Below are 23,677 nucleotides of genomic sequence, written 5' to 3'. Positions count from 1 at the left end.
GGCCCTGGGCTACCCCACTAACAGGCCAAGTACCTCCAAGCGCAGCCCAGGACGGCCAGAGGTACCTAGCCGAGAACCGCCCGCACTAACCTGAAAAGTAAACGCGTTCACACCGCCTAAATTTTGAAGAATTCTGCCCGTTGCGAAGCATTGGAATTCAACGCCGGAGAGTCTAGGTGCTTAGGCAAGGTGGGTGCGAATTCTAGCAAGCTTCACACCTACGCTGACGGACAGGCCAACACAACATTCACCATGTCGGAGAGAAAACCCGAGTTTCTGCGCTTCACAGGCCACCGGCATTTCACCCAACGTCTTGTCTTGTCCACCCTCACTGGCCGTCCTGTCCACATATCCAAGATCCGGTCCTCTTCGCCCACCAACCCCGGTTTGGCCTCCCATGAGGTCTCGTTCCTACGCCTCCTTGAGGCCGTTACCAACGGTTCCTCCATGCAGATTTCTATTACCGGTACAGCCATAACATACCAACCCGGCCTCATCACCGGTGCTGCCCCAGGCTTCGGCGTCGGCGAAGGCAACATCATCGGGCACCAACTGCCGCCAAACTGTACTCGCGGCGTAACCTACTTCCTCATCCCTCTATGTCTGCTCGCCCCCTTCTCCAAGTCCCACATGAACGTGCGCTTCACTGGGCCGGGTGTCATTACCTCCGCTACCGAGACGGGCGACCTCTCCATCGATTCCTTTCGAACCGCCATTCTACCTCTTTACGATCTCTTCGGCATTCCGGCAATGCGCATCGAGCTGCGCGTGCTGCAACGGTCATGCGCAGGCCACAAGGGCGTTGGAGGCGCTGGTATTGTCGAGCTTAGATTCGCTAGTCAGGTCCGCCTGCCCAAGACGCTACATCTCAACCGCAGCCCTGGTAGGATACGGAGAATACGTGGCGTGGCCTACGCGACCGGCGTTTCGGCCAGTAACAACGCCCGCATGATACATTCGGCAAGGGAGGTCTTAAACCCGCTGGTCTCCGATATTCACGTGGCCGCTCAGTATGACCAGGCGCCCTCCACCCAAGGAACAGAGAAAACAGCAGGAAAGAGGAGGATCGGCATAGGCTTTGGCATGAGCTTGGTCGCGGAATCGAGCGCCGCAGGCGTATTCTACTCTGCCGACGTCGTCGCGCCCTCCGAGGGTGGTGTGGTACCGGAAGATATTGGCAAGAGGTGTGCCTATCAACTCCTCGAGACAATACAAAAAGGTGGGTGTGCAAGTTTCGCCGCCTCCAGCACCGTCTTGACCCTGATGGCCATAGGCTCCGAGGATGTCGGTAGGCTGCGACTAGGTAGGGACGTCATTGGCACCGAGGAGATCATCGAGCTGGCAAGAGACCTCAAAACCTTTGGTGCAAGTAGTTGGGGGATGAGGATGTGGAAGACGATGACACGGGTGACATCATAGTCTCGGTGAAGGGGACAGGTGTGGGCAACGTTGGAAGAAAGGTAGCATAAACAGCTAAACATTATTCACCGCGACCTTTTGGCAAGGAATCGAACGCTAATTGCGATACTATTACAACTATCCTGTACGGGTGGCTCGAGTAGTAGCCCGTCTCGCGTTTCTTTGCGCGGCCAAGGCTGCAAGAGTAGCATTGTAACCCACGTTCTGCTCAAGGACAGGTTAGCCTTGGGACGACAAGGGGGTAGATGATGGCGGGACACTTCGCTGGCACCCAGGGACCAACCGAGATGTAAAGTTAGTACTAACCTGCAATGCGAATGCGGCACCACTTTCTGGCGTGTTCAGGCGATCACTCCAGGCCGTCCGAAGGGCATCCCGCACGTGGAAATCCGCCAAGGTGGCATTTCCTGAGTTCAGTACATCGCCAAGCTCTTCATAGCCACTGTTCCGTCGGGCTTCGGCGCCTCTAGACGTGATGATGCTCCCGGCTTCTGTAACTTCTGCAGAGCCCTCGAGATCGCCCATTGCCGATGTCCCTGTCGTAACCTCGTCCGTTTGGCCCGCTGCGGGCGCATCCCTATGAATGCCGCGCTCCTCGGCGTCATGATCCTGGTTCGAGGTAGGTCGCGTGCTGACCCCTGCCCTCCCCCCACTGGTCGCTCTGCTTCGCGTAGGCTTTATGATCTTGCGCACTTTGTCCCTCTCCATATTAACGGCCAGCATAAAGCATTGCAGGCCTAGGAGTATTGCGTCGAGCAGCAGCAATGTAAATTTCGAGGTTGGAGGTCTTTGGCCCACGAAGTCGACCAAAACACCGCCGTGAAGATAGCCTCTCGATGCTTCGCTGGCCTGGGGCAACGAGGTCACGATGTGAAGGAGCATGCAGAGGAGGTTTGGCCCGACGATGGCGCTAGCCTGGTAGTTGGGAAGGAGAAATACGATGTTTTCGGGCTTGGGGGTCAAATAGGTCCATTGCGGCAGCCATCGAAGGAACAGCCGGAAGAACGAACACCTGTCACATGCCAAGTTAGCGACTGCTTCATTCGGCAAAGGCATGGGAAATCTGATGCGGCGTACTCCATGTAGTATAATGTGCATAGCTCGGCGTAGATGAGAGTATCCAAGCACCCGAGCAGGTGTGTCAGGAAGGCCAGCTTCTTGGCGAGGCCTTCTTTTGCCTTCTTGGATAGCGAGGATCGCCGTGCACCGGTATTTGCTGGAGCGGCATCGTCTTGCCTCTCGCCGTCGTCGCCAAGGCCGGGGGGAGCGGCGGCAGTCTCGTCGTGGCGACGGGGCAAAGTCGAGTGAGAGTCCGCCAGCGATATTGGGGAGGGATCATGGTTCATAGCTCCACCGCATTTGATGATGAAAAGCCGCTAGGTGTGAGTGTGACCTCACATGCTGCTCCCAGAACGAGTGTTGTCGCAAAGGATGGTGAGCTGCGATGCGGAGGTGCTCAGATGCGGACGGACGGGGATATACTGAGTAGTAGGAGTTTTGGTAGGCGCAAGTCTGGGACGTACGTAGCACACCCGTTGAGCCTGTTCACATTCCGTTTGAAGTCGATGATTGACGCACCCTAACCTAGCACCCTAGCACCCTAGCACCCTGCAGCCTGGCAGCCTGGTACCAGCCCCGAGTTGGCTTAGGCGTCTACTTTAGCCTACCCCCAGCCCGTACAGTGCCCAGTGTAGATGCAAATGAGCACCATAGGAATCGGGGTACTTACTGTGAGGGGCATTTAAGCGACCCGTTTTAACACACTCCCCAAGTAGGTACCCGACTGTCCGCAAAGTACTTCATGTCCGGCCTTTTATGCGCTTTACCAGGCCCGGCGGAAATTCGCCAGGACGAGTAACTAAATATGCAGCTCTCAACAGCTTCTGGAACAATCACGAGACGTAGCACGCTTTCTGTTCAGGCATACATTTTGCGCGGAGAAGCGCGGCGGACGACATGGGATTTTCTATAGATACAAAAGCTGCACGTCGTTGCATGATGCCCATGTCACTCGCTCCATATGTAGACCTTCTCAATGTATCGTACGCCTGAACGCCATCATCATGTTCCCAACCTAGGTATACTCTGAAGCGCATCATTTGCTCTTCTTCGCTGTGTCGTCCTCGGCCATCGCAGTATCCTCGTCCTGCATGTCGCGACTCCTTTTGAGACCCTTCATCTTTCTGGTTTGCAGATCGCCCAAATCCTGTCTACCCAGATGGATTCTACCCAGCTTGTCGCCCATCAAGTCGGTCGAAACATTCTTCTTGGTCCTCTCCTCACCGGCCTTGGGCTTCTTGAGCGCCTCTTTCCACATGTCCTCCTGCGGTTCCTGGACACGGCCGGGTCGGAAGTCCATGCGGGGTCCAACCTCGTCCACCTCTACGCGCGGAACCTTGTGCCCGCTCCGTTTTGTGCTAATCATGTATACGCGCACGTGGATGGCCGGCTTCACCTCGTCTCCGGCCGGCTCATCGGCAGAGATGTTAATCAGATACTGCAGGCCCTCGACATCGATCTTGTCTCCGGAGGTGTCTCCAGTGAACAGCTCGGTGAGCATGCTCTTGGCCATGGTGTACTCATTGGCCGTCGGAGAGTCGAAGGCGGTACCTGAGAAGACCAGCATTGGCCGCAAGCCAATGGCAGGTTTCCGTGTCTTGAACTGCGAGATCTGTCGGTATGTTTCAGGCTCAAGAGAGAGCTCACTAAGATGGGTACACGGGTTAGCCGTGGGACGAAAGGGGGGTACAGCTCCAAACGTACATCATGTCAAGAATCTTGTGGCCAAAGGTCCTCCCCAAGGTCAGAGTATGAGGCCGCTTCTTGGAGCTCGAAGCAAAGACGAACATACTGCAGTCATTTCGTTCCGAGAAGAACTCTAGACTGGCCGGATCTGTGAAGGGGTGAATGTCGTTCTTCTTGGTGAAGCGCTTCGCCAGTGGCGTTCGGAGCGCATAAAGGTCGCCGAGCGCATTCTGACAAATTTCAGAGCAGGTCGTCTATACTGCTTGTGAGTCCAATTGTGCCACAAGCGTCGCAGACCGGTAGAGTAGGGTAGAAGACTTACATATCGCAGGAAAAGGGCAGTCTTGGGGTTTTCCACGACTTTGGGCGCTCGCTTCTCCAGGGCTCGCTTCGATCGCGCGTTGCGCGGTTTCCTATCATGCACATGTGAGTAAGTCTGCGAAGAGTCGTTGCGGTCTGGCGGACTCACACTTGGCGAAGCATTGCGATGGAATGGTTGGAGGTTGGCTATACCAGATTGTTGTCCTTTGCTGGTTTTGTCTCTTGTCCGCACGCAGCACCGAAGGACTGGAGGGGAGCTATCCTGAAAATTTAAGCGGAGTAAGACGGCAAAAAACCAACTGTTCTGCTGGGCTAAGTCGGCGGGTAATCGAGCTCCTGCCGAGCCGACGACCGGGGTGATAAGCAGATTGATGATTCCAGTGAACGCTTCAAGATACCTGATACCAATGAAAAGATAGGTATGGAACCTACCTGGCCACCCACCCACCACCGTACGTACATGCATACCTCACACGATTACACTTTCTATTCGGACCTTTTGGATCTCATGATTGGCCTATCCATAAAATGGCCAGACTTTCATGTACGATATTCCACACTCGAGGACCGAACATGAAGACTCCAAGGTTGTCTGTCTACCAGCCGCCAGCCACGCCCGTGGTCATTCCCGCCCATGAACAGGCGGGCATCTTCTCATATGTTCCATCTCATCCCAGGCATTCGGCCCTGCAAACGGTTGAGTAAGTACATAGGTATAGAGAGAGACTGATGACCCTAACCTAGGATCTCTCATCAGTGACGTTTTCGAAGCAGTCAGTCCCTTCCTTGGCAGGCATATAGCCCCTAATAGCTGGTAAGGCTTGGCGATACGCCTGTCTCTCTTCAGATGTGCAAGGGTCTATTCCATCCACCATCCTTCGTCCGGCGTCCGGCACTGGCTTCCACACGGCCTTGCCTACGTCTACCTACGTAATTTAATGACTTGCTGGAGGCGCGATGGTAATGAATCTACATGTCGGGATAATCTGAAGAACATTCGGAAGAACATACTACAAGCACAACAGAGGTGGGCTAATGTACTAATTGCGTCCGCCGCCGAATCCGTCCTGAACCAACGAGTTGGTGGGTGGATACGCATTTCCCCTCCACTGTCCTATCTGTCTGTAACGTACCCAGACCAGTCCTAGCCCAGGCATCTGCTCAGTGAGGGTTTCTGTTCTGTTGTGTCTCCTCGCCTTACTTGGCCCTCGCCCTATTATATTATATTAAGATGTACATAATGTAGTTAAGTAGACACATCAGACCAGACCAGCTTTGGGTAGAGGGTGTTGGCAAACATGTAGACGGAATCGAAAGAGTTTTCTCTCTCTCTCTCTAGGGCCATTGATCGGTCTAACATTGATCTATCCATCTATTTACAGTATCTGCAGGTAGGAACTTAACTCTTTCCGATCTCAACCTAGCGCGTCATTTCCGAGGTTGTCATCTTAGCACACGAACCGATCCCAATCGATATTCTTAGTAACTTGAAACACCACCACCTTTTTGCCCCCTTGAGTTTGTGCTGGCATCTGCGCCTCGCGCCTCTGTTGTTCTCCCTGTCCACAAGTCGTTCCGAGCTTTCGAGCCTCTTACACTCGTTCGTGTTTCTTTGTCTGCTTCCCGTTGGTTGAGGAAAGAGGATCAATAGCCTGGTCACAACAGTGATCTCTTCTTTCCCACGAGCCCGGCATGAAAGGAGCTCCTTAAATATTTTGGTCCGGTGTCGAAAGCAAGCTCCTGGTATCCTGAAAACCTCGAAACCCCTCCCAGCCCCATCCTTCCCGCCTGGCAGTCAATGGAAGGTTAGCATTGCCGTTGACAACCTACTTGTCAACAGCCTGCAGGCGTGTGTGCTTGACCCGAAAAATCAGCTCATCCATCCATCTATCACGGGTCAAGTCAAGGTTAGCTTTAGACCCATCTGCACCTTTCCATATTAAATCAGTCATGATATGAGTGGGCCTACTGTCTTTGTGACGGCTCCCCCAGCCGTTGAGTCGACACATTCGTTCCGCCGCTCGCATTCCTTCTCAGACATGGTGCCTGAGCGACCGCGACTGTCTCACTCAAACCTTGATATGACATCACGAAAACCATCGCCAAGCACCACGACCAAGCATCTCTCGCCTCTCCCAGCCTTCGACATTCCCTCCTTCGACCTGCCCGACTTCGATTTCGACCCCAACTTCTCCGTCCCAGTTCCTGACCGCCCGGCTAGCACCGATGCGAACCACACGAGTCTCCCTGCCTCTGAGCCAGACAAGATGGGCAGAGCAAGAGGCAAGTCGCTCTTATCCCGCCGCCAGTCATGGATGCCAGGCTCCAAGTCGCCGTCCGAGCATGACCTCTCACAAGAACAAGAAAAGAAGGCTTCGAGGCCCCCACAAAGCCCCCTGGAGCCCCATCATGCAGAACAGAAGGCGGCGGACAAGTCGAGGTCGGTTTCGGGATCATTTGCTTCCTTGGCAAAACGCTCAACCAGTTGGATTTCCACGTCTCGATCGCCCTCTCCCTCTCCCAGCAAGGAGGCCAGGGACTACATATCTTACAAGCCTCAGGGTCGTGAGCCCTCCCCCAATAATGAGCCGGTTACGAGATCCCCGAAATACCTTCGCAAGCGAGCTATGTCGACCATGGACCGGGAGGCCAACAAGTCGAGCGACTCTCTGGGGAAATCAGGCAATTACCTGTCCAAGATGAAGCAGCGCCCGCAGAGCCTGCTGGTCAGAGGAATTTCGGTCAACGACGGAGATAGCACCGCTTCATCTATAGCAAGCTCAGCCACGAACACCCGCGCTTCCAATGCGGCATCAGAAAACAGCAATACTACGGTTCCTGACGAGCTCCAGCGTCCATCTACAACACATCAACCGCGAGATCCGCTATGGTCGGCTTTCAAGGCGCTAGATGCAGAGTACGGCAGATTTCAGGCCAAATCTGTGCACATGAAAGTCAGTGTAGTGCGCAACACTCTCCTCCCCTTTCTGCGCAAATATGCCTTGCACCCATCCAACAATGCATTACGTTTCGAGGAATTGGAGCCTAGGGCCAGCATTTTGAATAAGTGGTGGATCGGGCTGTTGGATTTGCTAGACGGGAAGGCAAACCAGTCGGTTGCGGGTGTCGATAGGCCTATTGTCCTTGAAGTGACGACCATCTTGATGATGCGCCCGGAATGGCGTCAGTGTATACCGCAATTCGTCCCCGAGCACATCGAAGCCCTCGTGAGCCGGTTGGGCGGAAGGAACGCGCGCACAGCGACGAGTCTGGCAACCATTCACGAAGCTCGACGGCGGATTCCGACTTTCTCGCCGATTCGGCCGAGCACAACGTACGCACAATGTTTGTCACCAATCTCGTGACTCAGAATGGCATAGTTGTGGATAAGCTGTCCCAGCGTCATGCGCCGTTGAGCCTTGTCAACTTTGCGGGGAGAGCTTGCGCGTACGCGTTCTTCTTTGCCCCTGGGGTGGCCGAGGTCCTCGTGCGTTTGTGGACTCTAACTCCCGATGTGCTCCGCCGCGTTGCCGACGAGTTTCGCTTACCCCGGCGTAGCAAAGGAGAAGTAAAGATCTCGTAGCCCTCTTCCCGCCGAATCTAGAAAATCTCGGCTGGTCATCTGTGAGGGCGATGGTCCAATCTTTACGACAAGCTGCGCAACTGCCACTGGCCGCTGCCAAGATCGCTTGGCATGGCCAATGGGTATCGAGATGGAGGGGGCACGACACCGACCTGTTCTTCCTTTTTTGCAAATACTATTATATCCTCGCCGAGGAGTTCATGCCTCCGGACCTCCCGCTGGCGGAGAAGGGGCGCGCACCTGCGTTTGTGTTAGTCAACGCGCAGCTCCTAGCCACCTTAGACTCAACGATACACAGGCAAGCAGGCCTCGAGGCTTCCATGGGACTGCCGCTTTCCGAGGGAGCAGATGCATCGGCTATGGCACTACCCATGAACCTCAACAACAACATCAGCAGAGGCATGAATGAAAACCGCCTTATTGCTCTTCTCAAGGACTTCTTATCTACGAGCTCGATGGCGTTTCCAGGTGCTCGGCACTCGTTTGCTGAGGCGTTCATGGCGCTCATGAAGGCTGCAGCCAAGAGGACATGCCAGTTTGACCACAACGCATGCTTCACGTTGTGCGACTTTCTCGAGGAGTCATTGGCTGCATACCGAGATTTCCTCGGCATGGGCCGCATGTCTCTCGAATACGTAGACTGGCCATTCTGGCTTGAGGCGTGCCAGAAAATCCTTGACTCGAACCACACCATGTCCGAAGTTCGAGTGCTCTCTCTGGTCTTCTCTATCTGGGATGTTGCTACGAGTGAGCAAGCTCAAAAGGAGGCCATTTGCCAGGGCTGGCTTCTGACCGAAGACACTTTCAACAAGTTATTCAATAACTGGTGCCCGATGGTGAGAGCATACTACATGCGTCTGCTTTGCTGGCGCATCTGCCGCAATGACGGCAGCGCGAATGACTCGGATATGTACGTTGATGCACTGTATCCGTCAATTGATGGAGAGATAAAAACTATATCTAAAAAAATCCTTACTGACCAAATGTATATAGCCGGATGTTCCAACTCGCGGCCGCACGTCTTGGGACTGTTTGGTCTCATTACCAATGGCTTCGTGATGCAGCCGAAGGAGAGAAAAATCACAGTGCGCCATCGACTGCCCCCGCTACACCCGCTCCGGGCAAGCGGTTCATGATCATCCGCACTGAAGCCCCTGGAGCGCAGCCGGGGCTCATGGTAGGGTTCGACTCGTTCTCCACGTCCTTCAACCCGCTGGAGTGTACGTCAACAGCGCCGTCCCCGCTCGAGTTTGTGAGCCCGCCAGATACGGACGCTGCAGCCTACAAGAAGAAATGGAACCTGCTAGGCAGAGTCCTCCATTTGTCGAACAACAGCAATGGTGAAGGTGCCGAGCCACCAGTACGGGATGGCACAACGGCCCGCAAGCCAGCACCCCCGCCGAAGGGAGCAAGCAACCCGGTGACGCCTCCCGCTTCGGATACGGATAGTATAGGTTCTTCGCCTATCTACGAGAGCCTGCGATATGTCTTCAAGTTCACTCTTTCCTGGAACGGGCCGAACCTGATGCCTCCGGTGGAACGTATCTTGACGCAGCCGCGCCTGCCACTGCCAGCCCACTCTCAGCTGGGGTTCTCGGACATAGGAAACAGCTGTCATGTACTATCGCCGGGCCGGCCTGCACCAACGCGAGCGGTGTCGGGCAGCGCGCAAAGCGGATTGATCGAGGCGGCGAAAAACGCCGAATTGTCGGAAACGTCGGCAAGCCCCCGGTCGTCGAGAACGATGGATCGGCGGGGTAGCCAAAGTGCAAGCATCGAACGCATCAGCAGCAATCAGTCATCGCTGGACCAAGGCCGCACCACGACGCCTCTGACGGAAGCATTCGTGCACGGCACCAAACCAGGTAGCCATCTGGAGAGAGGGGCGAAGTATTCGGGCCGGGCTCTGGCGGAATGGAGCTTGGTGGTGGCGGAGTGCAACAGCTTCATTGATCGCCGGCGGGACGAAGGTGTGCCTGACCTGAGCGAGGTCGAAGTACCGTCGCTAGGGATGCCCCGGTGAAGGGTATAAAAAGCGGCGATGGGATTCTTTTGTTAGCAGCATCCATGATCTTTGTCTGTTCTCTTTCTCTCTCTCACACTGTCTCGACATGGGCGGCGTTTGGATTCTGATTTCATGATTTCTCTGGCATGTACGGGTTGATCTTTCTTCTTCTTCTTCATTTACGCGGCGTGCCGTTTATGGCGACGCTCAGGAGTCTACCTACCTACCCCTCGTGCTATGCACAGATGGCATATTATATATATGATAAGCGACGGCGGCGACTTGAACCAGGGGTGGCGTATATATCACGGGTCCAATACATTGAAAGTATTTAGGGTTCTGGAGTTTGTGGCAAAGGGAATTAAGGAGTCAATAGAAGGAAGTGGTCTAGATGAGCAAGAGGACGACGTTAGCGTCTCTGTATCAGTACACCATGTATTACTTAGTATACTATTAGCGAAGTGGCTGGATACATATATCTAGAGACTATACTAACGTATAGCTATGTATTATGTATATTTCTATATATTTCAAAATATATACGCATGTGGACTGTCTTAATAATGCAAACCCCTTTCACGTGCTGAGCGAGGGGCTGGTTGATGTCTGTCGTCCATGCTCCGACCGAGTACAAGTTATGGACATGCGGTTAGGTTGATTGAAGGCTCGAATGAATAAGCCATAGAGCATGGGAAATGGCATCGAGAGCATCCGGCTGAAAACAGACTTCAATTGGATTGGAAGTTATGGATGTTTGTAAGGAGGGATGAGTAAGTACGTACTTCACCTTTAAGGTATTGCATTTGGCCGATCCGACACACACCCACCCTTGCCTAAGTACTTCTTAGCCAGTCGGTCACCCGCCACATCTGCTACACATCTCTACATGCTTTACTCATATAACGCAACGCAACGCAACTACTTGGGTTACTACTTCTCTCCATCCTTCTCTCTTCTGTCTTGTCTAAGGAATCATCTCTATCTTGGCCTGCACATCCAGTTTTGTCTCGCCCTGGAATCTGGATCCGGATCCGATCCTTCGCATCGGCTACAAGCTACCTTGAGCACGCTTGGCCACAGTCTACCGTCGACAACAGCGCATTCGACATACACGAAATCGGCTCGGAATCGATGGCGTGATACGTCGTTCACAATATTCCCTTGCGACACATACAGACACATGTGCCAGCTACGCTTCCGACCCTCCTGACCCTTTGTGCGAAAGTCGGCGACGACGACGACAAGCCCCCGAGAGGACCTGCGCGCCCCTTCCACATCCAATCGCATCGACGCGCCACGCGACACAGCCCGACTTTGTTGCCCAAGATGCCTTCTGCCCGCCGGGTACGCTTCCTGGTTATGGTCGGCATGGCCGTCATCGTCACCACCCTCTTCTTCACATCCAAATTCGGCTCCGACGAGAGCAGCGCCTTTCAGGACTTCTATGGCAAGACGGTCAATGCCATGGAACGCAAGCGAGGCAGCGGCGGCGCCCAGATCATCATGGACGGCAAGGGCGCCACCGCCGTCAGCGAAGCCAAGGACAAGGACGGCGACGGCTCCGTGGGCGAGGATGACGTTCAGCAGGCCAAGGAGATGGCCGAGCGCCTTCGCGCCGCCGAGCAGAGGGCCAAGGACCAGGCCAACGCCAAAGCGCCCCTCAAACCCGACGCCCCCAGTGAGGTCGTCGGGGTGGAAGCTCAGCCGGCGGTCAAAACAGGAAGCTCAAGGACAAGGACGCTTCCGCCGATAACAAGGACGGGTCGGACCCGGCCAGCAAGGTCGAGGCAACCTTGAACGAGATGCTCAAAAAGTCCCCAGGTATGTTAGAGCAGCTATGGATTGCCATGGTGATCGAGGCCTCTGCCCTTCCTCGGCCCTTCCCTTCCCCAGGCCACCAGTCAACATCTGACGTGCTATAGTGGTCGTTTTCTCCAAGTCGTATTGCCCCTACTCGAAGCGGGCGAAAGGAGTGTTGCTCGAGAAATACACGATCGACCCGGCCCCCTACATTGTCGAGCTGGATGAGCATCCGATGGGCAAAGAACTGCAGGCCAAGTTGGGGGAGATGACGGGGAGGTCGACAGTACCCAACATTATGGTTAATGGCAAGAGCATCGGCGGCAGCGATGAGATCAACGAGCTCGATGCGAGGAAAACCTTGATTGATAAGATCAAGTCCATGGGCAATAAGAGGGTCTCCATGAAAGAGAAGTTCGCCAAAAACACTCCAAAAGGGGGCGATAGATAGTGGTTAGTCCGGTAAAATCGAGTCTCTTATGATGACTAACCTGTTGGGTGCCATCCTAAGTTGTGCTGGGTACTAGATACCCTTGGCCGCGTAGCGTTGCAGCGTTGCTACAACGCTGGGCGGCTCTGCAGTTGGTGATATTGGCAGCTGCGGTTCGACGGCCCTCGCATATGGCTCGGAATAAGGGGCTCACTGGAGTATTCTAATCACTCGCAGGAGGCGAAGTTGATGCACATCCGAAACACATGAGTTGGAGAGGTAGTCCCTGTGGTCCCGAGCAGCCCTAGCATCAATGGATTGGCTGGGCAGGTTTGTACAGATATATATGTGTGTGTGTCCTTTGAAGAGCATACTTTGCAGATGATAGTGAGGGTTGTGTATATTTGGTTGTATTTATATCTGTCTTTTCCAACTGATTCTGGACGATACAACGGACACGGCCCACTCATCCCTCGGCCTGGGAGGGGAGTTGTTGCTCTTGGGCTGTGAAGGCCATGGCCCGATCCCGTTGCCCAAACCCAACCCACTTAGATCCTGGGTGGCCGGCTCATTGTGTCGACAGTGCCTGGCGTCTTGGGCTTGATGCCATGTTCGCTATCAAATGTCGCTGTAGGAGGCTTGCCGAAGTCTGCTAGAGCATTGCGGAACCTCTGCGCCCAAGGCTTTTTCGGGGTGGGTGAGGAGGAAGGGGCCGAGGCGTCGGCATGGCGAGACCAGACGGTGGACGAGTCTGACAAGGTGGAAGCGGTGTCGGGAGAAGGCGCCACACCTTGAGCTGAGAGGTTCTGTTGCTCTGGCATCGTGGTTGGGTTGGGCTCTGTAGTGATTAAGGGACCGGGCCGCTGGTGGTAGAGTAGGTCTTGTGTGGGTACGGTAGTTGTTGCGACTATTCTGACAAAACGTCCGACAAGATATCTACACTTGCTCTATGCGTATATCTATATTCGCGCCGTTGTGGTTGCCTTTACTTGCTGTATCGAGTCGAACTGGTAATAAGCCGTCCCGTCAGCAGGTGACGCTTCATCGTGACTCATTCTGACTCATTCTAGGGGGGGGGGGAATCTATGCGGCCGGAGTATGTGTTGCGCCACGACGCGGCCGACTGGAGGATATTCAAACATGACTGGCACATCTCATCCTCTGCAGCCTCCTCGATTCATACGCCAAGAGGGGGGTATAGGTGTAGGTTAGGTATGCTTTCCCTACCAGCCATCTGCAGCTATTCCACTGTCAGCAATTCCACCACCACCACCATCTAATGTTCAATTCAGCTATGCCAGCTGCGCCGGTCGCGCAATGCAACGCAACGCATCGGAGGGAAGGTCTTTCTTTGGCATGACATGATGTAATTGCAACCTTGATGGCTCACTGTGATGATGGCTGCCATCAAGGTGCCCAACGCTGCTCGTCACAGCAAGAGTTCCAAATAAAACCGTGGTAGTCGCCTCGTTGTTCACCGGCGAATATCATATTGTATCCCGCCGTCCAAAGACAGAAACTATTGCAGCGTCGTATTACTTGGCCATACTTACCGAGACAACAGAAATGGAACTACTGCCTCCTGAAATCATCCTGGGCATGGCAGAGCAGTATATGAACATGGCTACCGTGATGCATTTCATGCAGACGAGTAAGGCACGTCGCTCAACTCTCCCTGCCGTGGCGAGGGTGGTGAACAAGGAAACTGACCGACCTGGCATGGCCGTCTAGACTGTTCGCTCCATCCTCCAGACTTACGAAACATCCATTTGCAAAGCCCAGACGACAGCACGCGGCTTTCCGCCCATGGGACATGTGCTATCCTCGCGCGGCCCAGAGCGTCACATCGTTGCCGCCAACACGTTCGACGCCATCCTGGAGCTGGATCTCCGACAAGAGCGAATCAGCGACGCCTTACGACGCGACTTCTGGAACACGGGCAATCCTCCGCTCCTGGGCCCGCTTACACCACGCCAACAAGGACAGCTTATCGAGCTGATGCGGACGTCCCTGTGGCACTGCGACTACATGGCGGACATGGCGGCGGCCGATAGCCCGGCCGCCAGCTCTGGATCTTGCGCCCATACGAAGACCCGCACCGCCCAGATCGAGTACATAGGGTCCCTGTCCACGAAAGAGTTGGCAGCGCTCTTCTACACGGTCGACATGGCCGGGTTTGGGTTCGTGCGAGCCTGCAAGTACGAAGCCGAGGAACCCACTGGTGTGGGAGAAGATCACGGTATTTGAAGAGTGCCTACTGCGCCATGGCTCTTGGTTCTTGTGGGCGCACCTCCAAGGCGGGCAGGCAAGCCACGCAGCCCATCTGATCGAGGCCGGCATGGAAGAGTTGACGGATTGGGAGACGGGCAAGGAGGGGATGCTGCCTGGCTTACGAATGTCCCTGGTGGACGCATACCGGAATCGGCTCGAGGACGCGACCGACGTGGATCTGGAGGCGTCACTGCGGGAGCGGGTACGAAGCCTGGTTATGACACCGCAGAAGACATAACTGAAGATGCTATCAAGCACAAGAGACACCCAAGGAGAGGGGGGAGGAAGGAGGGGGCGGAAATGTCGCGAAAAACCCCAGGGCCCTGTTCCCGGCCCGCATCGGCAAGAAGGCCGGGTTTGCCGCCATGCACGGAATTCCCCTTGTTCTCCCCCTACCCCCCGCACCCCAAAGGGCCCCCCACAGAATCACTGCCTCCTCGTCGTCAGGGCCAAGATTTGGAGAGGGGTTCATGCCACATCTGCCCTAGCTAGTAGCTACGTATGAATGAATACATATATTGGGATTGGGGGGGGGGGGGGGGGGTGTGGGGGGGCCACTCAGGACCACGCCTCACAGCAGATAGGATAGAACCCAAGTTATAAAGAGTGTATGCCATACCTTTCACCATTCACCGCCTCGTGACTGGCCAGCCTCTTTGCTTGCTACTACACCCCATGTCTCGCGCCAGAAAACACCCGGCCTCCCAGCCAGACTGGAACAACCTTGAGGTGCTTCACAGAAACACCCTACTCCCGCGCACCAACTTCTACACATACCGGTCCGCAGAGGATGCCCTGACTTATGACATAAACAAGTCCCAGGCTTGTTGCCTCTCTGGCGCCTGGCAGTTCCACCTGTCCATGAACCCGTTCGAGGCACCAGAGGGCTTCGAGGACCCGTCCTTTGACACGACGCAATGGGACCAGGTGACGGTGCCCAGTATGTGGCAGCTCAACGGCTACGGCAAGGGTCCGCATTACACCAATGTCAACTTCCCTATACCCGTCGATCCGCCAAATGTGCCTTTTGGCGAGAATGAGACGGGGTCCCTACGTGAGGAGATTCGAGGTGCCCAGCCACCTGCAAGGCTGCCAGCTCCGGCTGAGGTTCGAGGGCGTCGACTCGGCCTTCCACGTCTGGCTGAACGGCCAGGAAATCGGATACCACCAGGGCTCACGCAACCCGGCCGAGTTCGATGTCACGGCCCAAGTCTTGAAGGGCGGGCCGAATACGCTGGCCGTCCGGGTGTATCAATACTGCGACGGAACTTATATTGAAGATCAAGTAAGTGCCACACGTCTTCTTGTGGTCGCTACGGGCAGGAGCAGATGACAGAGCCCACTAACCGCTCGAGTCCAGGATCAATGGCGCATGAGCGGCATCTCTCGAGATGTCTATCTGCTTGGGTTTCCCCCAGAGTCCCGCATCGAGGATCTCTTCGTGCAAACGAAGCTTGACAGCCAGTACGTCAATGCCCATCTCCATGTCCAGGTCCGCATGGCCGGAAAGGGAGACGTCAAAGTCACCCTGCTGGACCCTGCCATGTCGGGCACGCTGGTGGCATCGAGCGCGGCGACGCAGTCGGGCGGGACCCTCGAGTTCTCGCTGGCTGTGGAAAACCCCCTGAAGTGGACAGCTGAGACGCCGACGCTGTACCACCTGGTCGTGTCCCTCGACGAGACGAGCTACGTTTCCCACCGCGTCGGGTTCCGGCAAGTCGAGATGAAGGATGGCCTCATCAAGGTCAACGGCAAGCGTATCGTGCTCAAAGGCGCCAACCGCCACGAGCACCACCCGAAATTCGGTCGGTCGGTACCGCTCGACTTTCTCAGGCAGGATCTGATGTTGATGAAAACACACAACATTAACGCCATCCGAACATCGCACCAGCCTAGCGACCCGCGGCTGTATGACTTGGCCGACGAGTTGGGCGTGAGTATATATACCTACGTGTGCCTGTATCGCTACAAGGACTGCATGCTGATTGCTCTGTATAGTTTTGGGTCATGGACGAGGCCGACCTGGAATGCCACGGATTCGAAACCATCAGTAAGCTCAGTCCCTCCCTGCCCGGCCCATCGTCTCAGTACGCAGACGGCTTCCTACACCGTGACTAAACTTCCCAGGTGATGCCAAGCTGAGCCCTGCAGACCGCGCCCTGCCCTTCCGCGAGCGCCAGCTGCTCACAAGGCTCGACGCCGCCAAGTGGACAACAGACAATGCCGACTGGGAAAAGGCCTATGTCGACCGGGCCCAGCAGCTGGTGCATCGTGATCAGCTGCATCCTTCTGTGGTCATCTGGTCTTTGGGGAACGAGGCCTTCTTCGGCCGCAACTTCCAAGCCATGTACGACTGGATCAAGTCCTTCGACGACAGCCGCCCCATCCACTACGAGGCCGATATCCATGCCGAGACGATGGACATGTACAGCAGGATGTACCCGCCCATCGAGGAGATCATCAGCTTTGCCGAGGACGAAAGCAAAACGAAGCCCATGGTTCTGTGTGAGTACATCCATGCCATGGGCAACGGACCGGGGAACATCAAGGAGTATGTCGATGTCTTCTACAAGTATCCCAAGCTGCAGGGCGGCTTTGTCTGGGAGTGGGCCAACCACGGCCTCCTCAAGAAAGACGAGGAATCTGGCGATGAGTTCTACGCATACGGCGGAGACTTCGGCGACGTCCCCAACGACTACAACTTCGTCATGGACGGTGTCCTGTTCTCCGACCACACGCCCAATCCTGGTCTGGTCGAGTACAAGCAAGCGCTTGCGCCGGTCCAGGTCGTCTCGCATTCGCCAGGAAAGGTTGTCATCATCAATCGCTACGATTTCGTCACGCTAGATCACCTCGAATGTGTCTACGCTGTGCTTGACGAGGGGAAACCGACTTCCCGAACCGGGCGGCTCGCCATCCCAACGGGCACTGGCCCGGGTCAAACGGCCGAGCTGGTAGTGCCAACAGCTTCAGACTTGTTAGGAGAGGGCACCCTGCAACTCTTCTTCCGCCAGCGTTCTGACACATTAGCTTTGCCGTCAGGCTTCGAAGTTGCCTTTGCAGAAGTTCCCATGATGCCGTACGTAGCAGTCGCTCTGGCTGCGCCGTCGGAACCTGCAGCGAAGTTGAACATCAAGGAGACACGAACGCTCCTGACCATCGAGTCCGGGACTACTGTGTGGACGTTTTCTCCTATCCATGGCAAATTGCGCTCCATCAAGAAGAACGGAACCGAGTTTCTTGCCAACAGCCCGGATCTGACAATGTATCGGGCGCCCACCGATAACGACACGCCACAAGACGGCTGGGACTGGAAGGAAAAGAGGCTGGACTTGGCCAAGTCCAGAACGCGTGGCTGCACATGGGAAAGCCCCAACGGTGATGAAACCACCTTTGCTGTCCAGGTGCACCAGTCTTTCTGCCCCCCCGACGTTCTCGTGGTCGATCGACTTGAGCATTACCTACACATTCCACGCCTCTGGCTCGCTCCAGATCCACGCCAAGGGCTCACCCAAAGGAGACTGTCTCCCTCGTACTCTGCCTCGTATCGGCTTCACCACGGAGCTGCCAGGTGAGTGGAGCTCCGTCTCGTGGTATGGCCGCGGCCCGGGCGAAAGCTACTGCGACAAGAAGCTTTCGCAGCGCCTGGGCATCTACTCGGCCGACGTGTCCCAGCTGTGGACAGACTACGAGTACCCACAGGAAGGCTCCAACCGAACCGACACCCGCTGGCTGAAGCTGGCCCACGCCAACGGAGAGGCCATCACGGCCCAGTTTGCGGATCTAGACTGCGCCCCAGCTGACAGTAGGACGGCGAGAAAGCTGTTCGATTTCCATGCCTCGCATTACCGTGTGGCTGATGTGGAAGCTGCCAAGCACCCGTATGAGTTGCACAGAAAGAAGACCGAGAACGTCGTGCTGCGGCTCGATGCTGCCCACCACGGGCTCGGCTCCGGCAGCTGTGGACCTCGTACTCGAGACGAGTACGCTTTGTTGACGAAGGACTTTGAATTTGAATTTGTGCTACATTAGATACATCGACAGTGAAGGGGGACCCAAGAGCAGACACATAGGGAGGCTATGGAGAAACGAATGTAGATCAATACACGGCACCCAGGCCGAGGCTCTGTCCCATCAACCAACGCAGCCTTGAAGAACATGCCCCCCTGTCTACCGTGCTCGCTGGAGGAATTGATCCATGGTGAACATTGCCGCCGCGCCCATAAAGCCTGCCTCGCCATTGCCCGCATGACCAACATGAAGATGGTTTGCCTGGTCACGGCGTTCCGCAAAGTTCCTCTCTGGGAAGTTGAAGGGATCCGGGTCAACCCGCGGACCCTGGGCAGGCAAAGGGGGCGTCGGCGTGGGCGGTCGCCCAAAGTGACGATGTGGCATGGGGCGCGGCGGAACTCCCCAGGGTCTGAACCCCGGTGGCGGCGGCGGTGGCGCCATGTTCGCCGGCCGTATAAAGGGCATAAAGGCCCGACCGCCTTCGTAGTTGGGAGGATTCTGGAAATACCGACAGCTGCGCTTGTGCTTGCATTGTAGGAAGCTTTCCTGGTCATGGTAGTATTCGGCAAGGCACAGGTAACACCATTCGTGGCCACAAACACCTGCGCCGTAGGGAGTCAATGTTATATTTGCAAGTTCGTAGCGACTCTGCCGAGACTTACAAGTGATGTGGTCGCAACCCGAGTACTTGTAGACATCCTTGTGGCACCGTGGACAAGACCTGGTCATCTCCTTTACCCTCTTCTCGGAAGCCTTGTCGCTCTTCCTCCGTCTTCTAGTGCGCCGGTCGTAGGCCTCGCATGTCTCACCCCGGTGCCAGGGTAGGTTGTGGTGGCTGCATGATGACGCTTTGCAGGCGTGACATTTGACCCTGGGACAGTCGGCCTTGTGGATCTGCCCAGCGCTGCAGCGAGGGTTGAGACACCACCGAAAGTCGCGGATGCTTCCCAGCGCCGCCTTGGTCGCTAGAGAATCGTACCTGAACACGCATTAGGCCCCTGGTACGGTAGTCGCCTCCCCTAGGAGCTGGGCCGGGGTGCAAACCTCTCGAATGTTTCCGGGTCAGCAAATGCCCTCACGTCTTCAAAGGACAGAAGACCACTGCATTCGGGGCATTTGAGGCGGTCCCACGAGACTGATTCCATACTCGAGGCGATCCACTGACCGATGCAGTCTCGACAGGTGGCGGGTTGGTGGCCACAGGTCTTCGCGATACGAGCTGGGAACTCGGATACCCTCTTCTCGTCGCTACAGACGATGCACGTTTCCGATTCCGGGACCAGCCAGCCCTCCTCTTGCACGAAATGGTGATGAGCAGTGGTGGCCAGCTGGAATTCGACAGTGGACCCGAGGCTCACACGCGAGTGCCTTCCTAGGGGCTTTCCCTCTAAGGAAATACTTATATCTTCTAGATCAGGCCGTCTCCCTTCCGAAGACTTGGGGTGACGGACATTGGTCAATATCCTCTCATGAAGCCACGTTCTGAGTGTGCGCGACCCAACCGAACGGGCGCAGCTGAACGGATGAAAGATGTACTCCTCGTTGACCCCTTTCATGACGACATAGTTCCTCTCTGCTACCAGATCGATGAATAGTGTTTGGCAGAGCCACGTATGAGCGCGGCGGGCTTCCCAGTTGTTCCCCTGCAGTAAGCCAGGCCGCAGACCATCTCGAACCGAGACCACGACACGGGAGCTGTCGTCTACCCCCCAAGCATGCTGCGATGTCGGCTCTGAGCTTCCGTACCGTGATACCAGCCTCGATGCCGTCCATCAACTCATCCACTTCGGGCGGATGAAATTCAAGGCGCTCACTCCAGAGGAGGCGCAAGCTGCGACTAGCGCCGCTTCGTGTTACCCTGTAATACAGAGCAAAGATGGCGCGCGGTATCATGTCGTCACGCAGAACATGACCGCCGTGATAGAAGGAAATACTCGCATCATCCGCAATAGAGTACACATCATCTCGATATTTCCGGTGCAAGAAGGCCGAGATTTTGGACAATCGCGACACATTAGGGGGGATGCCAATTTTAATGTCTGGGCGTAACCTATCTAGGTCAACAAGTTTCATCTCCGATAAAGTTGACACATCCTCGCGCTTGACTGGTGGTTCGCGCGGTTGGTGATGATGGCTGGCATGGCCGTTGGCGCGATTGTCGTAGGGAGGCCTAGTATATCGATGGGAAGCCGCTGGCGAGCGATGAACCATTTCGAACTCTCATTCGCGCCCCAAGCCGCCGCGGACGTCGACAGATGGCGTAGCTGCTGTTTAAAATAGGAAGAGTCGCTGCTCAAATCCAGAGTTTTGCTTGCCTGAGCAGCTCACTGAACCTGTCTCGGACGAGGCGCAGAGCAGCACCCAAAAATCGTGGGTGGACGAAGTAAAGTCGCATTCTCCGAATGGAGCCCAATGGTGAGGAGCGAGTTGCACAAGCCTATATTACCAATGAGAAGCGCAGATGGTCGAAGTGAGGCTCTGGACGACAGCCGACGGCAGCCTGCTTGCGTGGTCTGGCCTACTCGGATCCCAGTGGTGGGTGGCAATCCACGACCGCCCTGTCAGGAGGCCCCGAGCTTCTCGGAGTGCACGCATGCTTATGCAATTGATATATGGCGATCCAATGGTTCTCGAACTTGGGGTGGTGGTGTGCGCCCTCCAACCAATCTGATGCGCCCGGCTGAAGGGTGCTCTGTCGTCAGTGGCCCAGAACTGCTTTGGGTGGGGGGGGGCGGCCAATCATCATGCAGGTCACATCCTTTCGGAAGACTCGTCAGGTTTCAGTTCATCCCCCGTCCACCACACTTTGTCGACATGGCTAGACTTGGGCATTATCAGCGGGACAAACATCATCGGAAACTCCTTCCAAAGGCTTTTGCTCAATGGGATTCCCGGCAATAAACGCGAATCGTTGGTATCTTGGCTATAATATGTGGCAATCAAGAATAAGTAAGAATAAGAATGATGCAATCCGCAATGCTAAATCGAGCAAGTATAACATGCCTTGGCCTATTTGCCAATGGTCGCAAACGATATCGAACACGCTGGTTGATATCAATTACTACTACACTACTACAGCATCGTTGCTTGGAAGCAATGGATAGTCAAGTTCGGTCAAGAACACGGGCCGCCGTTAGGGCGTATGTAGTTCTATCTCCCGGGGCTCCCGACTGGAAGACGTGTCAGCATTTAATCAAGGTCCATACCATGAAATGTAGTATCGCCGAGCTGTGCATTCGTGCCGGGGACGTCTTCGGAATTATCCGGGCCATGGTGCCCAGCATGCTGCCGGTCTTCTTCACCATCCATAGCACGACTGATCTTGCTCATCCCCTTGCACGCCGTATCGGCGAACCAGTGAAGTTCGTCCAGCGTGAACTGGTTGAAGTTGGGGAACTGGCAATCGATGGTCTTCTGCCACCCGGAAGTTGGGTTCTTCTGCGTGGAAAAGTAATGAGGAGCACTCCAGTCCCTGGGTTCCATGTCATGTGGTCTATCCCTATCCGCGTACGCCCACGCCTGTTCCTCCTGCTCTGGCCAATACGCGACAGGCGAACCATCTGGTGCATCGGGCTGCTGGATACCGGAAACGACCTCTACAAACCGTTGCTCCAGAGTGCGGCCGAGACCCGAAGGGTCCTCTAGATCATAACCCGGCATGGGATGAGGCTCTTCCCCTATGACGTACTGATCATAACCGAGAGAAGCGACGCGGCAGACACGCAACCGCAGCTCCATTTGACGAAGGCAGGTTGCTATCCACCTGTGGTGCTGTGGTGGCCGCGTATTGGGCAGTCCAATCCATAACAGATCATTTGAGCTTCCGGGCGCGCCGGCGCTGTGCACCTTCTTGAGATACACTTGGTTCAGATAGAGCTCCTTGAGGGAGTCCTTGAAGCACTTGAACATGGAGAGCAGTCCGCACCCGGACACCTCCACCCGACGAAGCTCAAGATAGGTAAGTCGCGCGAGAACCGACTTGGGCGGCTTCCGTATGGTCGGTATGGATCTAAAATGCCAATCGTCGATGCTGCAGTCGCGCTGGGTGGTCGTCTTGATGGGCTCAAAGGAGCCTTCGTCCCAGTCCAAGCTGATCAAGCAGAGGCTTTCGAGGTTTGGCGCCTTGCCGATCATCTCCCAGAGACGGTGGCGGAAGTTGATGGTCTGCGCCTGCCCTTCCTCGTGTCGCCGCACGGAGATGAGCAAGTTCTCGAGCGCTGAGAATGCGTCGATGATGTTCCTGACGTCGCGAGGATTCCTCCACAGCTTCACGATGGTAGTGTCAGTCACGTTTTCCAGGACGAGCGTTCTCACTCTTGCCGAGTCCTCGGGCCGCTGGGCGAGGGCCTCGAAGGTATTGCCAAGGATCATGGTGGCAGCGCGACAGTGCTTCGAGATGAGCTGAAACGGGAGGTTTAGACGAACGGCCGAGGCATTCGGGGTGTATTCCAGTAGCTTCCCCAGGTTGTCTCGGTAGTCGACTTCGGTGAAGGAAGCCTCGTTCAAGCAGTATCGGTCCCGCAGGGTCGTGACGAAGGCCTCCATCGAAGGGACGGCAGAGAAGATCTTGCTCAAGTAACTGACCTCGCCTGTGGGAAGGAGGAGCCTAGTCAGCACCGGGTGCAGTGTGCGTGGTAGTGCAGGCAATTGATTAGATGGCTCACCGTCGTCCCTGACCAACATGAGGTCAAGATAAAGCGCATGGCACAGATGGCCGATGCGCGCCAGGGCGTCGTGGTCGAGCGGGCGTTCATGCCTGGCTACTTTGTCGAGGCGCGTGAATTCCAGCTGGAGCGTTCGGAGGACGTAGGGCTTTATGACATGGTCAAAAAGGCGGCAGACGGTGCGAAGACCCAAGAGGGAGTTTTTGTCGCCATAGTGATTGATGACGCAATACTCGAGGATGGAGAGAACGATTTCGGGAGGTAGAATGTTCATGCTGGTAGGTTAGGTTATTAACCTATAAGGTAGTGGTAGTAGTAGAAGTAGCTTTGATGGATGGTGTTGAACATGGAATCGAGTGGAGCCAGGGACAGACGGGGGATGCGACCAGCCCGGCAACTAATTACGAGCCTGAGCCGCTGAGGGGAGT

The 23,677-nt window shown here is 55.6% G+C and overlaps 10 protein-coding genes across 10 annotated transcripts; 5 read left to right on the top strand and 5 right to left on the bottom strand.

Annotated features, from left to right (window-relative positions):
• Nucleotides 1-252: 252 nt before the first annotated feature.
• PG994_011311 (18S rRNA biogenesis protein RCL1) lies at nt 253-1,419 on the top strand (the record flags this gene model as incomplete). The annotated part of the gene is made up of 1 exon (XM_066862720.1): nt 253-1,419. The coding sequence occupies one exon, from the start codon at nt 253-255 to the stop codon at nt 1,417-1,419; it is 1,167 nt and encodes a 388-aa protein (XP_066711830.1).
• A 117-nt stretch (nt 1,420-1,536) lies between these two features.
• Nucleotides 1,537-2,765, bottom strand: PG994_011310 (uncharacterized protein; the record flags this gene model as incomplete). The annotated part of the gene is made up of 3 exons (XM_066862719.1): nt 1,537-1,623; nt 1,726-2,431; nt 2,497-2,765. 3 exons carry the CDS (start codon nt 2,763-2,765, stop codon nt 1,537-1,539), a joined length of 1,062 nt encoding a protein of 353 aa, XP_066711829.1.
• Nucleotides 2,766-3,514: 749 nt separating this feature from the next.
• On the bottom strand, nt 3,515-4,647 carry PG994_011309 (uncharacterized protein; the record flags this gene model as incomplete). Its single annotated transcript, XM_066862718.1, has 4 exons — nt 3,515-4,124; nt 4,183-4,394; nt 4,487-4,577; nt 4,634-4,647. The coding sequence occupies 4 exons, from the start codon at nt 4,645-4,647 to the stop codon at nt 3,515-3,517; spliced, it is 927 nt and encodes a 308-aa protein (XP_066711828.1).
• Nucleotides 4,648-6,524: 1,877 nt separating this feature from the next.
• Nucleotides 6,525-10,091, top strand: PG994_011308 (uncharacterized protein; the record flags this gene model as incomplete). The annotated part of the gene is made up of 5 exons (XM_066862717.1): nt 6,525-7,720; nt 7,774-7,972; nt 8,044-8,318; nt 8,367-8,978; nt 9,062-10,091. 5 exons carry the CDS (start codon nt 6,525-6,527, stop codon nt 10,089-10,091), a joined length of 3,312 nt encoding a protein of 1,103 aa, XP_066711827.1.
• A 1,308-nt stretch (nt 10,092-11,399) lies between these two features.
• Nucleotides 11,400-12,324, top strand: PG994_011307 (uncharacterized protein; the record flags this gene model as incomplete). Its single annotated transcript, XM_066862716.1, has 3 exons — nt 11,400-11,783; nt 11,831-11,894; nt 11,996-12,324. The coding sequence occupies 3 exons, from the start codon at nt 11,400-11,402 to the stop codon at nt 12,322-12,324; spliced, it is 777 nt and encodes a 258-aa protein (XP_066711826.1).
• Nucleotides 12,325-12,851: 527 nt separating this feature from the next.
• On the bottom strand, nt 12,852-13,124 carry PG994_011306 (uncharacterized protein; the record flags this gene model as incomplete). Its single annotated transcript, XM_066862715.1, has 1 exon — nt 12,852-13,124. One exon carries the CDS (start codon nt 13,122-13,124, stop codon nt 12,852-12,854), a length of 273 nt encoding a protein of 90 aa, XP_066711825.1.
• Nucleotides 13,125-14,109: 985 nt separating this feature from the next.
• Nucleotides 14,110-14,812, top strand: PG994_011305 (uncharacterized protein; the record flags this gene model as incomplete). The annotated part of the gene is made up of 2 exons (XM_066862714.1): nt 14,110-14,542; nt 14,601-14,812. 2 exons carry the CDS (start codon nt 14,110-14,112, stop codon nt 14,810-14,812), a joined length of 645 nt encoding a protein of 214 aa, XP_066711824.1.
• A 437-nt stretch (nt 14,813-15,249) lies between these two features.
• Nucleotides 15,250-18,606, top strand: PG994_011304 (glycoside hydrolase family 2 protein; the record flags this gene model as incomplete). The annotated part of the gene is made up of 5 exons (XM_066862713.1): nt 15,250-15,681; nt 15,746-15,859; nt 15,935-16,507; nt 16,713-18,005; nt 18,067-18,606. 5 exons carry the CDS (start codon nt 15,250-15,252, stop codon nt 18,604-18,606), a joined length of 2,952 nt encoding a protein of 983 aa, XP_066711823.1.
• A 138-nt stretch (nt 18,607-18,744) lies between these two features.
• On the bottom strand, nt 18,745-20,796 carry PG994_011303 (uncharacterized protein; the record flags this gene model as incomplete). The annotated part of the gene is made up of 3 exons (XM_066862712.1): nt 18,745-19,564; nt 19,630-20,228; nt 20,332-20,796. The coding sequence occupies 3 exons, from the start codon at nt 20,794-20,796 to the stop codon at nt 18,745-18,747; spliced, it is 1,884 nt and encodes a 627-aa protein (XP_066711822.1).
• Nucleotides 20,797-21,774: 978 nt separating this feature from the next.
• PG994_011302 (uncharacterized protein) lies at nt 21,775-23,523 on the bottom strand (the record flags this gene model as incomplete). Its single annotated transcript, XM_066862711.1, has 1 exon — nt 21,775-23,523. One exon carries the CDS (start codon nt 23,521-23,523, stop codon nt 21,775-21,777), a length of 1,749 nt encoding a protein of 582 aa, XP_066711821.1.
• Nucleotides 23,524-23,677: the final 154 nt, after the last annotated feature.

Source organism: Apiospora phragmitis, assembly GCF_038363925.1.
Source record: "Apiospora phragmitis strain CBS 135458 chromosome Unknown utg000010l:1.0-9815664.0:1.0-9183399.0, whole genome shotgun sequence".
In the NCBI taxonomy this organism is placed as follows: Eukaryota; Fungi; Ascomycota; class Sordariomycetes; order Amphisphaeriales; family Apiosporaceae; genus Apiospora; species Apiospora phragmitis.
This window is presented reverse-complemented; position numbering and strand designations above follow the sequence as displayed.